The sequence below is a fragment of the Pan troglodytes genome, chromosome 8 (assembly GCF_028858775.2).
Source record: "Pan troglodytes isolate AG18354 chromosome 8, NHGRI_mPanTro3-v2.0_pri, whole genome shotgun sequence".
Taxonomy (NCBI): Eukaryota; Metazoa; Chordata; class Mammalia; order Primates; family Hominidae; genus Pan; species Pan troglodytes.
In genome coordinates, this window is record NC_072406.2 from 41,115,794 (window position 1) to 41,133,097 (window position 17,304).

Genomic DNA, 17,304 nt, shown 5'->3' on the forward strand with positions numbered 1-17,304 from the left:
AAATGGTAACAGGAGCTTGGTCTTTGTCTAGAAATGCACATTACTGATATCTTATACTAATATACTAATAAAATAATTTTTATTTATCTTAAAGGCTGCATGCTCTTAGCAGTACCTTTCAATTGAGAAACACAGAAGAAACAAGATTTTTTTTTTTTTTTTTTTTTTTTTTGAGATGGAGTCTCGCTCTGTCACCCAGGCTGGAGTGCAGTGGCACAATCTCGGCTCACCGCAACCTCCACCTCCCAGGTTCAGGAGATTCTCCTGCCTCAGCCTTGCAAATAGCTGATACTACAGGTGCCCGCCACCACACTTGACTAATTTTTTTTTTTTTTGTATTTTTAGTAGAGACAGGGTTTCACCGTGCTAGCCAGGATGGTATTGATCTCCTGACCTCGTGATCCACCCACCTTGGCCTCCAAAAGTGCTGGGATTACAGGCGTGAGCCACCACGCCCGGCCCACAAGTTTTAAGATAGCTTTGGATGCTTGTGTACAAGAAGACCATAGAGTAATGTTTATCTATCATTTATTTAAATAGGCTCTCACATTTCAACACAGAGAAAAATATCTTATTACTTGTTCTGCTGTATGAGATCCAAAGATGGTTATCCTCTTAGTTATCTACTGGAAATGCTACACACGAAACACGTGATTAGTCTGTACTTGGTTAACATTTAAAGTCTCACCACTTCTATCCGCAGCTCCTCCTCTCATGATTCTGGCCACAGTGATCGCCCCGGTCTGCTCATCCTTCTTAATGGTAGCTCCCTTTTAAGACAAAAACAAAAAGCATTTGTGGGTAAATGTGTGTACTGGGTGTTAGAAAAGGAGGAAATAAGGACATTCATCTGAAAAAAGAGAAAACAACTACAAAAACAAAAAAAAAGAAATGAGGCAGGAAAAATAGACATCATGCCATTTGTCTTACAATGTCTATTCTCATGACTAAATAGAGGAAATTCTATCTACATAGCATCAAAGGGTTTCAGCCCAGTTTAAGGATTTTTGAAATCTTCAACCTCTTCAAAACTGTGTAAAATAAACATATCTTCTTTCCATTATAAAAATACCTTGTATTTGAATGCTGTTTGGTTTTTATCCTTTTAAAGCAATTCTTCATTCATTTCATCCTTATAGTACCGCATCAAGAAAGTGGAATAGTGACAATTACACTAATAGACAAAAGATTCTATATGTTAAAAAACTAAAACCCAGATCATTTGACTTTTAGTTAGTTCAGTGATCCTTCTATCACCCTCAGTTATCATAGTAAAAAAATAAAAATTTAAAAATTAAAAAAAACTTGGGCGATAATTATAAAGAAAAAAGTTAAAACCCAGAAATTAGTTATATTTGTTGTCTAAGTCTAAGATAAATGATTAGAAGAAAGAGCTCTTACTCCATGGTTTTAGTGAACTAGGATTGTACCTAGTACAAATAGAACTAAGTATTGGCATAAGATTAGGAAACAGTCTCAAAAAGAAGCCAAAAATTCTTCACTTACAGATACTCAGAAGCAAATTAACTGCTGCTTTGTAAGAACAACAGGCACAAGTGGTTACTTTGAAAGCCTTTCCATGACTTTCCTTTTAAGAATCTGGCATTGGTTTTGCAAAGCCATCCAACATTGCATAATACTGCTAAAAAGGTATGCTTTTCAGTGGCAGCAGAATTCATCCAAAAGAAGTGAAATTTTTCTCCAGTTTGTCAATAAACACATTTATATCATTAAAGAACAGATATGTAAACAAAGTAAAAGTCCATCTGTAATAAGTATCCTTTATCTATAACTATCAGATACATAGCCAATAATAGTAAAAAAGTCAAAGAATTAAGTGACAGGCATTTTACGGCATTTTTCATCACCTGTGCTTGTATTCAAGGCCAGAGACTTGAATGAGCATCTCTCCATGGTCATAAAGCTTAGACTCACCAACTACTAGTATTTTCTGCTTTTATTTCAATTTCTAACTTGTTTCCAAAATGACTGGAAATGTAATATTCTCAATATAACTAATTAGTTTGATTAAATCAACTTTCATTTTCCTTAATGACATGTCTCAAATTTTTCCCACCAAATATGCCCAACGGCAGAAAAGCCTAGTAATCTAAGTTTACTTATCCATAGTTTCTGGATGATAAACTGAATATTAAATGGTCGTAATTTGTCTAAGATCAGATAACTAGTATATGGAAAAATCAGGACTTGTTTAAGGTAATCTGACCAGAGACACAATCATTCATCTCAATCATCATCCAATACTGCTTAACCTCTATCTTCCCATAACCTTTTGTTCATAAGTTCATTCTGTCTATGAGTTCATTACTCTTGGGGGAGATTGTCTCTAAAAGGGGGATCACCAATTCCTTCCCTCCTTGTATGTGCATGCCATATTCCCACATTAAGTGGTAAAAATGGTTTTGAGGCTTCAAAGGCTATAAGAGGATCTGTAGCTGCCACTTGGGCCTCTTGAAACATTTGCTCTATGCGAATCTCACTGCCATGTAAGAAATCATGACCACTGCTATGCTCTGAGGAATCCCAAGCTAGCCAAGTAAATGTAACAATTAGAGAAAGAGACACTTGGCCAGCCCCCAACCTTCCAGCTCCAAGCCCAGGTAACAGTTGTGTAAATGAAGGAGCCCTCAGTTCACTCCAGCCACCACCATCTGACTGTATGTATGAGGAACTCCAAGTGAGAACCTCCCAGCTGAGCTCATCAACCCCCAAAATAATATTGTTTTAGCCACAACATACAGCCGTGGTTTGTAACATAGAATTAGTTAAGTGGAACCAATCTCTCTCTGTACTATGGACTGTACAGTTTTTCAGTATAGGGCTATCTAACCTGTTTGTTGTACTTAATGCTAGTTCCTTTGACTTATTCTGTATTCAATGAAGTTGACCAATGTTTATTGAGAACTTACTCTGTGCAAGGCACCGTTCTAAGGGCTTCTAATAAACTGATGAAAAAGAAAAAAAAGTCAGCTTTCTCATCCCAATGGGGGAGACAAGACAATAAACAAGAGATGGAATAATTACATACATTATACAGTATGTTAGAGGGTTAGTCTGTTTTCACACTGCTAATAAAGACATGCCTGAGACTGGGCAATTTATGAAAGGAAGGTTTAATGGACTTATAGTTCCATGTGGCTGGGGAGGCCTCGCAATCATGGTGGAAGGCAAGGAGGAGCAAATCACATTTTACATGGATGGCAGCAGGCAAACAGAGAGCTTGTGCAGGGAAACTCCCGTTTTTAAAACCATCAGATCTCGTGAGATTTATTCACTATCACAAGAACAGCATGGGAAAGACCTGACCCGTGATTCAATTATCTCCCACCAGGTCCCTCCCACGACACGTGGTTATTATGGGAGCTACAAGATGAGGTTTGGGTGAGGACACAGAGCCGAACCCTATCAGGTGGTAAACACTGTGGGGGTGTGAGGGGATGTAGGGTAGGAAATAGAAGACCAGGATGCCAGGGCAGGCGGAGGAAAGACAATGTGAAGACACAGGACTCACTGAGAAGATGATGTCTGAGTGAATAAAGACTGGACGGAGGTGAAGAAGTTAGCCAATGGGAAGGAACAGAAGACACAGCCAGTGCAAAGGTGCCAAGGGGAAGGCTGTGAATAAAATGCTCAAGAGCGAGCAAGGCAGCCTGTGTGGCTTGGAGCCCAGTAGCAGAGGAGTGGCAAGAGGAGATGAGGTAAAGGCAGAAGGGAGTCAGCTTCTGTGCTTTATGAGTCACTGTGAGGACACTGGGCTTTACTCTGAATGAAAGAGGGAACATGCAAGGTTGTGAACAGCAGGAGGGGCACAACCTAGGAGGACCACTCCACCCACTGTGTTAAGAGTGAAGGATGGCAAGGGCTAAAGCAATGAAATTAATGAGAGGTTAATACAGGTTGGGGATCCCTTGTCTGAAACGCTTAGACCAGAAGTGTTTCAGATTCCAGATTTTCTTTTCAGATTTGGGCACATTTGCATTCTTATTGGTTGAGCATCCCAAATCCAAGAATATGAAATCTAAGAGTCTCCAATGACCATTTCCTTGGAGCTCATGTCTGCACTCAAAATGTTTCAGATTTTGGCACATTTTGGATTTCAGATCTTCAGATTTGGGATGCTCACTCTGCACAGTAATTCAAGGGAAAGATGATGGTGGCATGGATCTGACTGGCAGGAGTAGAGGTGATGAAAGGGGATCTGGATATATTATTGGTGGAGTCTAAAGGATTTAACAGATTGCCTATGGAATGCAAAAGAAAGAGAGGGATTAAAGATAGGCTCAACTTCTTTTGGCTGAGCAGCTGGAAGGATGGAATTGCCATCAACTAAAAGGGGTTAAGACAAGGGTGGAACAGATTTGGGGACAAAGAACAGCAGTTTATTTTTGGATATGTGAAAATTGAGATGTCTATTAGACCTCCAAATGGAGATAACGAATAGACAGATGGATATACGAATTTAAAGACTAGAAGAAAAGACTGGAAGAGAAATAACCTTGGGAGTCTCTGGCACATAGATGCTTTTTAAAGCCATGGGCAGAATAAAATCACTTTTGGAATGTGTAGATAATGCAAAGCACTCCAACGCATAAGGGTCTCATTATAGACAGAGATAAGTGCCCTGATAGAATCTTCTTGCTATCCCCTGATTCTACTTTGCTTGGAGGGTAAACTACAGACTTGAAGAACAATCTCTCACTTTCTACATGATACTACCACTTGAATCAATCTTCACTTTGAACCCTTCATTCTTGAAGACTTCTATTTCCATATTGTTTTCCAAACCTCTCTTACCACAATTGTTTGATGTATTCCCAGTGCAATATATTTCCATGAAAATAAGATCAAATCTCAAAAACACAGAGCACATTACACGTGATACTGTACAAAAGTCATCAATCCTATAGCATAGTCTGCCAACACAAAATAAATTAAAATTGGATCTAATATTTTAAAAATTACTTATTTTCCTACATAATTATTTTGAATTTATTCTATGTGATTTTGTTTTAAAAATAGAGTATGGAGAATTTCAAGTTAGATTGAAAAAATAAATTCTGGTCAGATTTTTCTTAATTATTAATTCTGTAAAATGGTTTATAAAAGGGGACTGCTTACTGGGTTATCATGATTTCCTTAAACAAAAAATTTATCTCCTATAGAATTGCTTGAATCCAGGAAGCGGAGGTTGCAGTGAGCCGAGATCATGCCACTGCACTCCAGCCTAGGCAACAGAGTGAGACTCCGTCTCAAAACAAAAAAAAATTTACTTTATTTATTTCCTATAAACTGCCATATTGCAAGGTCTCCTCAAGTAGGTGGCACAGTGAATTTCAGATTGAGCCTTTGAAACAAGTGTTTTTGAAGTGTGATCTACCAAAAACTTGCACCAAGAACATCTGAGACACTTTTAAAAATCAAGATTCCCAGGCACCAAAAAAACCCTCCTAATATAAATCCCTTGGGATTCAGCTCAGAAATCTGCATTGTAAGTAAGCATCTCAGGTCATTCTTCCAATACCAAAATCTGAGAACCACTGTTCTCAAGGAAGCAAGAGGACAGCCCATGCAAGTAACACTGAGAATTTAGGCTCGAAATCTACTCACCAACAAACAGAATTTCATTTTCAAGGGATCTTGCCCCTTAAGTAATCACCCTTTTTCCTATCCATTATCTAATACCCACATAACCTGTGTTCACAGCCTGTTCTCTGAGGTAACCATTCTCTCCTTGAGCAGATGCAACCTAGCTTTTATAAGTATTAACTAGAATATAAATTCTAATATCTTTTAAATATTAGATGGAATATATTCTAATATCTTTTAAATATTAGATAGAATATATTCTAATATTTACATAATGTTTGCATAATGCTTCAGAACTCATAAACCATTCCAAACACATTATATCTTAGCTGATGTTCAAAAACACTTGCAAAGAGGTACATTTCCTGATTTTCTGATAAGGAACCTGAGGCTGAGATGGTGAGTGGTTTGCTCTATAGGATACAGGGTAAAGTGACAGAATCCCAACTCCCACTTAGGTCATCCAGTGCAAGCTCAGTGTTCATGTCACCACATTATGGATCCCAATAAACAAAATTGCATTTTTAGATAACACTGGTAACCTACCCCTTGGTTGCCAAACGTTACAGCCTTTCCTCATGAATCACTTGCCAAGCATTTCCTGACCAGCCACTTGCTAGAATTTTATTTCAGCTTAGCTTCCAGCACTTTGCCTACTTCTGATTCTCATGACTGGGGCTCATTCTCCTAAAGATATCTTTGACTCTTAATCTTCTCTCTGTGTGTTTTTCATTGCGCTTTGACAGTCTTGTGGCTTCTCCAACAATTCCCCGAACTAACAAATGTCATTTGACTGATGTTAAATAACAAATTTGTTAAAAGTATTTTCTATTCTTCTGGGTAGTGTATTTTTTAAACTTTAAATTTGTTCACACAATAATCTTACTTTACCTTAACAATAATTGCAAAGATAATACACCAATTATATAATCGAATGAGAAAAATTTCAAGACAAGTAATTCTATTCATTTGATTTCATATTCCAATATTTAAAATGACATTTTAAATCTTAATACTTTATTTAAGGAATAGCTAACAAATAATTTTGGAAATTTCTTCATTGCCATTAGAGGTTCTATTTTTCTATATTAAGCTTTTTTTATTTTTAAAAATAGAGCTACTTGGACATAAAATAAAATTAAATTTAACAAATTTAAGTTCCACGCCTCCTGACCAAACAAGATCTTCAAAAGATGTTTAACAAAGAAATTAGATGTTTACTTCACTGAGACTTCTCAAAAGTTTTGTTGGACCTGCTGTAAATTAGTTTAAATTTAAAAAGCAATTGAATTAAGTATATAAAATAACTTAAAGTTGCGTTCCCATAGACAATAGCAATTTTTTTAAGTTGTACCATGTAATCTCAAATCAGCCATGCTTGGTACATGTTACGCCTTCTTTCATAAATGTCAACAGGTTACATTTTCAAAATCATTGCTATTTAAATGTAGCCAGTAAAATGTCTATTAACCTTCACTTTCATTTTTCAAAAGCATGTTCTTTAGACATCAATGTTCCATTTCTTTTAAAGTTTGAGAACATAGAGGAAGCATATTTTAAAGAGTTATACATGGTATGCACCATCAGATTTGGCCCTATCATGGTATCTACTCATATCTGAGCACCAAAACTCACCAGTGGTTCTCTATTTTTGACCAGACGGATTATTTTTACTGAGTCTTCCTCATCGTCAATATCTTCAGGCATAGGAGGCAACACTGGGTCGTAATTCTTCTGAGCCACAGTATCATGTACAGAGAGCAAAGCCTGCAATATTCAAAGGTTGATTTAAATAAGTAAATATATATACTTATATATTATATGTAATATATATAAAATTTCAAACACATCAAACTATAAGGAAAATCAAAACAGTGTTATGGTTTTGACATAGTAGTGGTAATAAGACAATTACTTGAATAGGTGCCTCTTACAAATGGAATGGGAAACAGTGCTTGTCCAGAGAGCAGATAGCAGCTCTACTTAGCAGCCACCTCTGTCCCCAGTGTCACTGATGTATGTAAAGAATCAACAAATAATCTCCTCTAAGTTGTACATTCTCTGGTTTATCCTTAAAAAGGTAGCAATTTGGGGCAAGAGTGTGGGGGATGTTACTTTTGGGGAAAGGGAGAACATGAGGGCTAAAGATGCAATGTCAAATAGAGTCTGAGAATGTTCTATATTTTGTTCTTTCCTACTATTTTTTCTCCCATTAGCAGAAAATACAATGATGATCAATATGACAGATTCTTTTGTCTTTTTCCTCACTTTAATTGTGTGTGTAATTGGTGACTACTATGTGTATAAAAGAATAAATGTAATTCTACACCAAAGATGAAAAGAACACCAGAACTTTGACATGTCACAATTCACTATTTTAGATGAGTGGGTTTTGGACTTTCAACAAACTTGACCCCTAATAAGCAACACCACTATTCATAAATTACTCAAGCCAGCCTTGAATCCTCTCCTCTTACTGACATTCTCAATAACCAATATATATTCTATTTTTTAAAAACTTTTTTTTAGACACCAGGTCTTGCTCTGTTATGCAGGCTGGAGTTCAGCAGTGGGATCATAGCTCACTACAACCTCAACGCCTAGGCTCAAGCGATCTTAATTCCTCAGCCTCCTGAGTAGCCAGGATTACAAATGCATGCCCCAATGCCCAGCTATTTTTTTAATTTTTTTTTTTTTTAAGACAGAGTCTTGCTCTGTCGCCCAGGCTGTAGTGCAGTGGTGCAATCTTGGCTTACCGCAACCTCCACCTCCCAGGTTCAAGCAATTCTCGGCCTCAGCCTCCCAAGTAGCTAGGATTACAGGCGCCCGCCACCACGCCTGGCTAGTTTTTTGTATTTTCAGTAGAGATGGGGTTTCACCATTTTGCCCAGGCTGGTCTTGAACTCCTGACCTCATGATCCACCTGCCTCGGACTCCTAAAGTGCTGAGATTACAGGCATGAGCCACTGCACCTAGTGCATATCCTATTAAATCTACTTCCAAAATATACCTAAAGGTTTTCTTTTCTCCACTTAGATCAGAGATTGGTAAACTACAACATGTTTTTGTAAATCAAGTTTTACTGCAACACAGGCCATGCTCGTTCATTTATCCACTGTCTATGGCCGCTGTCATGCTACAGTGGCTAAGTTTAGCAGGTGGAACACACACTTTTTACATAAAAAGCTGTCAGGTCCCTGGTCTAGATCATGGATGCCATCATTTTTTGCCTGGAGCACTCCAGTAGTCTTTAAATGGTTCAGCAGCATTCAACTCTGGCCCATTTTCAAGTCCGCAATTCACAGTGTAGCCAGAGTGATTATTTTAAGAACTTAAATCACGTAACTACCCCTTAATAGCCCTTCTAAAGTTGCCCATCCATTGGGATGACCAAACTCTCCAGGATGTCCTAAAAGTCCTGCATGCCTCTCCAACCTTATCTTACACTGCCCTCCTCCTCATTCAACTTGAATAACTCTTTCTCATAGAGGTCTGGCCAAAACATTACATAAAAGCAGATCCCCTGGTGACTCAATGCCATAGCACCTTGTTCTTTGCCTTCATACATGTCCATAATTTATAATCATATGTGCATTTTTATGTTTATATGGTTTATATTTGCTGTCGACTGAAACAGAAGCTCTAAAATGGCAAATAAATAGTGTCTGTTTTAAATCAAACTTTTGAATTGACTATAACATATATACAAAAAGTACAAATCATAAGTGTATAGTATAAATTTCAGAAATGAATATGCCCAAATAAACACCCCCAAAACAAGAAATACAACATTAACCAAACTCCAGTGGCCCCCACTTATGCTCATTCCTAGTCATCATGCCCTCTATACCCCGCAAAGTGGCAATCTTTCCCTTTATTGGAAAATTATATAATTAGAATTACAAGTGAGTATTCATTTTTCCCTAATATTAAGTTAGTGAAATTCACCCATGCTGTTACTTATGGTAGAAGGAATTCATTTTTCATTGCTATATAGTTTTCCAACATATAAATATGTTGCAATTTCTTTACCCATTATGCCTTTGAGGGGCATCTGGGTTGTTTTCCGTTCTTGGCTAGTACAAATAATGCTGCCATAAATGTTTCATATCTTTTGATGCATATATATATGATATTATTTAAGTATATTTAAGAGTAGAATGTCTGGGTCATAGATATATAGTAAGCCCATTCAAAATTAGTAGTGTTTTTCAATTATACGTCTACTAAAAATGTGAATTCTAGCTTTCTAACATGATCCCAAACATTTTACATTATTAGTCTAAATTTGGCCATTCCAAGCGTATAGCGGTATCTCCTGTGGTTGAAATGTTCATTTTTCTTAAAATGAATGAGAATGAAACCCATTTGTGTTTATTGGGCATGTGTGTCTCTTGGTGAGATGCCTCCTCAAGATATTTGCATGGTTTTCTATTGCATCTGTCTTTTTCTTATTAATTTGTATGAACTATTTATAATATGCTGGACCCAGTCTTTATCAGTCACATGTGCTAGAAATACATTCTCCCTTTTGGTAGCTTGCCCTTTCACTCTCCTTCTTGGTGATTTTTGCTCAATAAAGGATTCTAATTTTAATGAGCTCAATAAATGTTTTTTTCCTTTGTGGTTCATGCTTTTTGTATCCAACAAGAGTTTTAAAGGGGAAGAAATAAACAACATCAAGATGATAAAATACCTGAGAAGATAATGGCTGCAAATTTTTGAGAAGTGATGAGAGAAAGACTCTAAAGGTTCACGAAGCCTGATATATCCTTTAGGAACAAGGAAAGATAAAAAGAAACCTATGCTTAATACATCACAGCAGAAATACAAAATGGCAAAGGCAAAGAGAAGATCTTAAAAGTACTCAGAGCAAAAAAAGACAGATCATGAGAAAGGAAAGAAGAAAATTGATTGACCGCTGATTAACAGCAGCAGTAGACACCAGAAGACAATTCAAATACCTTCAAAGTGCTTAGAAAAAATAATAGCCAGTCCAGAATTGTGTACCCAGCAAAAGTATCTTTCAAGAATAAAGATGAGGACCAAGATGAGGTTAACAGGAATCCACCTGAAAAACTAGAAACTAAAAATATATAAAAATAAAGGATAATGAAACCATAGTTTTCAAAGATGCTGGGTATCAAGCAACAAAGGACAGAGATCACTGAGAGACAGGAAACAATGTGAGCCTATGATTGCCCCAGCATTGCAGCCTAGAGTTTCCAGGCTGTGATGGGGAAAAAGAAACACAGGCAAAACTCAGCCGTCTCCTTGAGTTGGGAAAACAGAGCTGGGAATCCAAAGACGTCAACTGACTAGGTTCTCAGGTAAGCCTATAGAAGAGGAAAGGGTGGCAGATACAGAATTTGGGAGATCTGTAGGAGGTCTCCCTTGAGTCCTGAGCAAAGTCCTTAGCCATGGCATGCATATAAGAAAACTACCAGAAAGAATTAGAGCAGTGGCTCTTAACTGAGGGCAATTGTACTCCCTTGGAGCCATTGGCAATATCTGGAGACAATTTTTGATTGTCTTAATTTAAAGGATGTTACTGCCATCTACTGTATTGAGGCCAGGGATGCTCCTAAACATTTGATCATATACAGGGCAGTCCCCTAAACTCCAGAAACAATTATCCAGCCCATAAATGTCAATAATTCTAAGGTTGAGAAACTGCATTACAAGGAATAATCCCTGAAGTTTGCATAGGGCAGAAATAGTTCTTGTTCTCATCAGTTAGCAGGAAAATCCTCATAATTCATAGGCACTGAGAAGAGTTATGGGATGGGTATTGTCTCAATAGTGGAAAAAATAAGCCCAAGATTTAATGCTATGATCTCACCTAAAAAAAAGCTTAAAATAAGCCTCTGAAAGATCAAAATGTTTCCAAGTAATTTAACTGTATAACAAAATAAAGCTCAAGAATACTATCTATAGCAGGGGTCTTCAACCCCAGGCCACAGAACAGTACCCGCTTATGACCTGTTAGGAACCAGGCCGCACAGTAGGAGGTGAGTAGTAGAGAATGAGCAAAGCTTCATCTATATTTATAGCTGTTCCCCATTGCTTGCATTACCACCTGAGCTCTGCCTCCTGTCAGATCAGCAGCAGCATTAGATTCTCATAGGAGCGTGAACCCTATTGTGAACTGAGTATGCGAGGATCTAGGTTGCATGCTTCTTATGAGAAACTAATGCTTGATGATCTGTCGCCGTCTCCCATCACCACTACATGGGATCATCTAGTTGCAGGAAAATAAGCTCAAGGTTCCCACTGATCCTACATTATGGTGATTATGTAATAATAATAGAAATAAAGTACACAACAAATGGAATACACTTGAATCACACTGAAATCACTCCCCAAACCCCCATCTGTGGAAAAACTTGTCTTCCATGAAGCCGATCACTGGTGCCAAAATGGTTGGAGAAGGTTGATCCAAAGAAACACAAAAATACCCAGCATCCAACAAGATAAAACTCACAGTAACTGGTAGTTAATCAAGATAAAACTCACAATGACTCAAAATTACTAGGTATGCAAAGAAAGCAGAAATACTGCTCATAATGAAGAAAAAAATGAAACAATGAAACCAAATACTGAAATTACACAGATGATAAAACTGGATAAAACCAAACCCTAAAATTACACAGATAGCAGACAAGAAAATTAAAAGTTATTATTTAACTGTATTTCAAATGTTCTAAAAAGTTAAAGGAAACACTGAACATGAGAAATAGAATATATAAAAATTACTCAAATCAAACTTCTAGAGATGGAAAGTATGAAATAAGAAAAAAGTGCACTGAATGAGATTAATATAGATACTGCAGAAGGAAAAGTAATCCTGTAGAATAAGCAACATGAGCTGTCCACAATGAAACACAAGGAGAAAATATACTGAGAAATTATGAATAGGACTGAATAGGACTTAGTGATCTGGGGAACTACTTTAAATGGCCTAATATACATGTTAACTGGCATCTCCAAAGAAAGGGGGCAGTTGCTGGAAACTATTTAAAGAAATATGGCAGAAAATAGTCCAAATATGATGAAAAAAGTATAAACCCACATGTTCAAGAAGCTCAATGTACCCAAGCACAAAGAAAACATAAAACACCACCAAAATGCTTAAAACCAGGAAGAAAATATTGAAATCATCCAAAGGATTTAAAAAACACATTATATATAAAAGAATAAGGAATAAAAACGACAGCACACTTCTCATCAGAAACAATGTGGGCCACAAAACAATGGAGCAACATCTTTAAAATACTCAAAGAAAAATACTGTTAACTTAGAATTCTATACCCAGCAAAAATATCTTTTAGAAATGAAGGGGTATTGAAAAGTTTTGAAAAATATACACAAGCTGAAAGAATTCACTGCCAGCAGACTTGCATTGCAAGAAATGTTACAGGAAGTCTTTCAGACAGGAGGAAAATGTTGGCAGATGGAAATGTGGGTCCATACAGAGGAATAAAGAACACTGGGAGTATCTACTGTCTGTGTATCTATGGCATATCTTGCACATAGTAAAACAGAGATAGCTGAATAAAATGTTTTTAAATGAAGCAATTATGATAATTGACAGGCAATATTAAGAACATCAGCTAAATATTTTTTCTACTTGGCTTTGTTCCATGTCTGCATTCCAAAATAATTTCATAGGCATTAAGTTTGTAATTTTTAATAACTTTGTTTTACAAATATTGTTGGATAGCAACATTTTTAATTTTGGACAACTAAAATTTTGCATTCCATTATCCTGTTTTAACTGAGGTGATTTTATTCTTTAATATACAGACTTGCCTTTAAAAAGGCAATACTTAAATGGAAATTGTGTTTCCATATGCCAGAGCCACCAATCACAACTGATGGGTTTACCTGTTGCTCAGAAGAATCTGCAGGAAATTGAACACTAGGCCTTGTAACTCATCAGACTCACAAGCACTCACTGCACTGGACCCCCTGGAGTCAACTTTATGTTCTAAGTATCTGTCAGGTTCACAGAATTAAGTGTCTAGCTTATAAGGATGAGCAACATTGATTTATCCCTCCAGAAGGAGCTTAACTTTTTCCTTCAGCTTGCTTTAATGAAGCTTCATTCATCTTGCATGCTCAGGCAGTGAGTAATTTCTCTTAAGTGAATGTTTGGAAGCTAAAAATTACAACAAATCTTCTTATTTTATTGCCTTTTAAAAAATCTACCAAATTTTCCATGACTTCCTAAATTATAATGCCATATTCTAGAGATGATGTCACTTCACTGTTTTATCAAAAGTGAGCCCCCGGAATGATGACTCATACAGTTTAATTTGCCTTTAATGTGGCAATTTGATGGTTAGAAGTGGTTCTGATTTATTAATGACTATCTCTGCTTCCCCTAGAAACAAAGTCTCTATATAGAACAATATCCCTCCATCAATGCCCCTAAATGCCACCAACATTATTGATTTTGCCTATTTCATCACTGCAGGAAGTATTCACATTCAATTAATCTAGTTAGGCCTTTGGCTACTTACTTTTACATTTTCAGACACCTATTGTTTCTTTTATACTGCATTTATTTTCCTGAACTGGATTTTGCAGACATTATTGACTAATAAGAATAATCTATTTTTCAATATGGCAATTGACTGATCAATTCATTCTGGGTATAATCTTTCAATTTTTGACAGTTCTCCAGTGACACTATTGTTACAGAATGACAAGTCATTTCCTAACTATCAAAGACTTGAGGGCAACAGGTTATACAAGAAAAGTGTTGGCATTCTTCTGAACACAGCAAGAGATTCCTAAAGAGTAAAATGAACAAAATCACGATCTTATACTATTATGAATTAAAGACTATGAAAGAAAAGTTTGAATGTCATATAAATGTACAGAATTATCTTATATGTAGAGACAAAGAAGGCTATAATGGAATAAAAATTCCACCAAACATTTAATAATTTACATTGAATTCCGTTTACTGGGAATCCCAATGTTGCAATCACAGTGCTATGTGCTAGAAACAAAGATAAGAAGACCATCCTGTGTATCATGAAGTGTGGCAGACTGCCACTGTTACTACTTGAGACCGTCATTACAGCAGTTACTACTGTTACTGCCTGAGACCCTCATTACAGCAGTTACCACTGTTACTGCTTGAGACCCTCATTATGAGACTGAATGAAGGGACGAACATAGAAATGATAACAAAAAACAAAAGAAACTATTTTAAGGAAAGGGCCAGGGGAAGAAGAAGAGAGCTCCCTGCTTCTAGTGAGCAAAGGCAGCCCCTGAGCTTCTACCACCCTTTGTATTTATTGGGTAGAAAGAGCATGGAGGAGGTAATGATTGGTCAGCTGCTTAACTGATCACAGGTTCACATCATTGCTAACAGGCTTCAATTATGCCTAATCACCAGAAACACTTGCGCTTGGGGCATGAATGCCCTCAGCATTCCTTCTGGGTAGCGGACATAGTTGTCAGCTTGCCCACATCCTGCATTTATGAGAGGTTTGCTGTTTACTCATATAACCTCCAGTGGTATACTGAGCTGATCATGACCCTCACACTTTCTGCCTCCAACAAATAAGAAAGATATACTTTTGTTCTTTATTAGGTACAGAACACAGAAAATCCCTGAAACACACATACATACACACGAACACACACACACAAACAAACATCTGTTAAAGGTCCAGTTTCATTTCTGGATACAAGTTTTTGAGCTTTAATTTTCTTAATCTTTAAAAGAGTTAATATTAGTACCTACTTAATAGGGCTTCACAATGATTAAAGAGATAATACATGAAAGTGCACGGCAAAAAGGCTGCTCCATAGTAAAGACTTCGTATTGTTGACTTATTAGCTATTACAATTAATTTAATGATTATCTTATTTCAGGAACAGTCACATTGTATATTTAACCTTGTCTATAAACTTGTAAAGGACCATATATAAATTTTTTAAAAATCCTTTCCATATAGCTATTCTTTTCCTTCATATATTTGCAAAAGTTGGCCAAACTAGCAAGCAAACATTTTTAACAAATTTTATATTCAAAAGGTTAACAGGTTGTATATTGTGATAAAAATGGGTCAAACTAGAAATTAACATCTGTAAATATAAAAAACGAAACCCAAACAACCTCACAAATTTAAATAAGTCAGGATATTGAAGTTATCAAAATGTATTATAGACAATCAAGAAATTAATATCAATGCCAATATGACATACACAATGTCCATGGAAGGTGACCAAATTTAAGAGAAAGCCGCATACTACTTAAATGCGTTTGTAATTAAACAAGTGTGACAGCTGAGGAGCCCACTATCTAATCAAAGATAGATATAAAGAAAAAAATCAGACCAGATGCGATGGCTACTGCCGATAATCCCAACACTTTGGTAGGCTGGGGCATGCGGATCACCAGACGTCAGAAGTTCGACACCAGCCTGGCCAAAATGGTGAAACCCCAATCTCTACAAAAAATACAAAAATTAGCCAGGCGGGTGGCATGTGCCTGTAATCCCAGCTACTTGGGAGGCTGAGGCAGGAGAATTGCTTGAACCCGAGAGGCTGAGGTTGCAGGGAGCTGAGATCGCGCCACTGCACATCAGCCTGGGCGACAGAGTGAGACTTAGTTTCAAAAAAAAAAAAAAAAGAAAAAAAAAGAAAAATAGAATTGATAATAATGAGCCAGTTCTTTTGAGAGATTAGATAATTACTCATTTCTGGTATGCAGAGCAAGAAACTAGAGAAAAAATATGTATATTAATAGCACTGAGAAATGGGACAGAACTTTGGATACAAATCAACAGGATAAATTGAACACCATTCCAACATGCTTGAAATCTTAATAAAATGTTACGTTTCCTAGGAAAAAATAAATAATGAAGTAATTCTGGAAGAGCTTGAAAGCTGGATTAAATCAATAACTACAGAAGAAATTAAAAGCACTATCAAAAAACTTTCCCCAGAGATGGCACTGGAACCAAATGAAGGGTTGTATTACAGTTTTCTGTGTTATTTACAGAATTCTAACACATAGTAAAATGTAACATTTCTTTTTCAAAAGTCTCACAACCCAAATGTAAAACCTAACCAGAAAGTATAAAAAGATGACAGCACAACTTTGGTCTCAGGATGATTTTTTTTAAATACTAAAGTAAAATATTACAAAATTAGACATAAAAATCTTCTTTTATCAAAAAGAAGTTTTAATCCCAAGAATTTAATGTTTTATCACATAAATATCTGCAGTTATTTATGCTAACAACTAAAAAAGTTTCTATGATCACTTTGATAAGTACCATAAAGGCACTTGACAAAATTTAACATAATTCTGATTTATTTTTTTTAAATGAGACAACAAAACTTTGTAAAATATTCTATCAGAAACCAGCCACAAACATCATACTTATTAATAACAGGAAGCACAGAAGTATCCCCATAAAAGTACAGAAAAACAAAAGCATATCCTGTTTTTACTACAAGTTTTGAGCATTTTTTCCTGCAAGTCATATCAAGGCAATAAGGTAAGGGGGGAAATTATCTATAATTACTAAACAGGAAAAGATTTTTAAAAAATCTTGTCAATAACATTGAAAATTAAATGAGATACTTCGGTAAGGTGGTATAAAATAAGTATTATGGAAATTAACATGTTTACTGTATAGAAACAACATACTTGTTAGAAAATACTCA

At 36.3% G+C, this 17,304-nt stretch overlaps 1 protein-coding gene across 22 annotated transcripts in view; it reads right to left on the reverse strand.

Moving 5' to 3' along the window:
* The window catches only part of MPP7 (MAGUK p55 scaffold protein 7), a 255,744-nt gene that overhangs the window by 73,158 nt on the left and 165,282 nt on the right, over positions 1 to 17,304 (reverse strand). For all 22 annotated transcript variants that reach the window (XM_507720.7, XM_054660889.2, XM_054660885.2 and 19 more), the window contains 2 exons: positions 7,243 to 7,374; positions 689 to 770 (listed from right to left, as the gene is read on the reverse strand). In XM_507720.7, coding sequence (XP_507720.3) covers positions 689 to 770; positions 7,243 to 7,374 — 214 coding nt within the window. The remainder of the gene's footprint in view (positions 1 to 688; positions 771 to 7,242; positions 7,375 to 17,304) is intronic.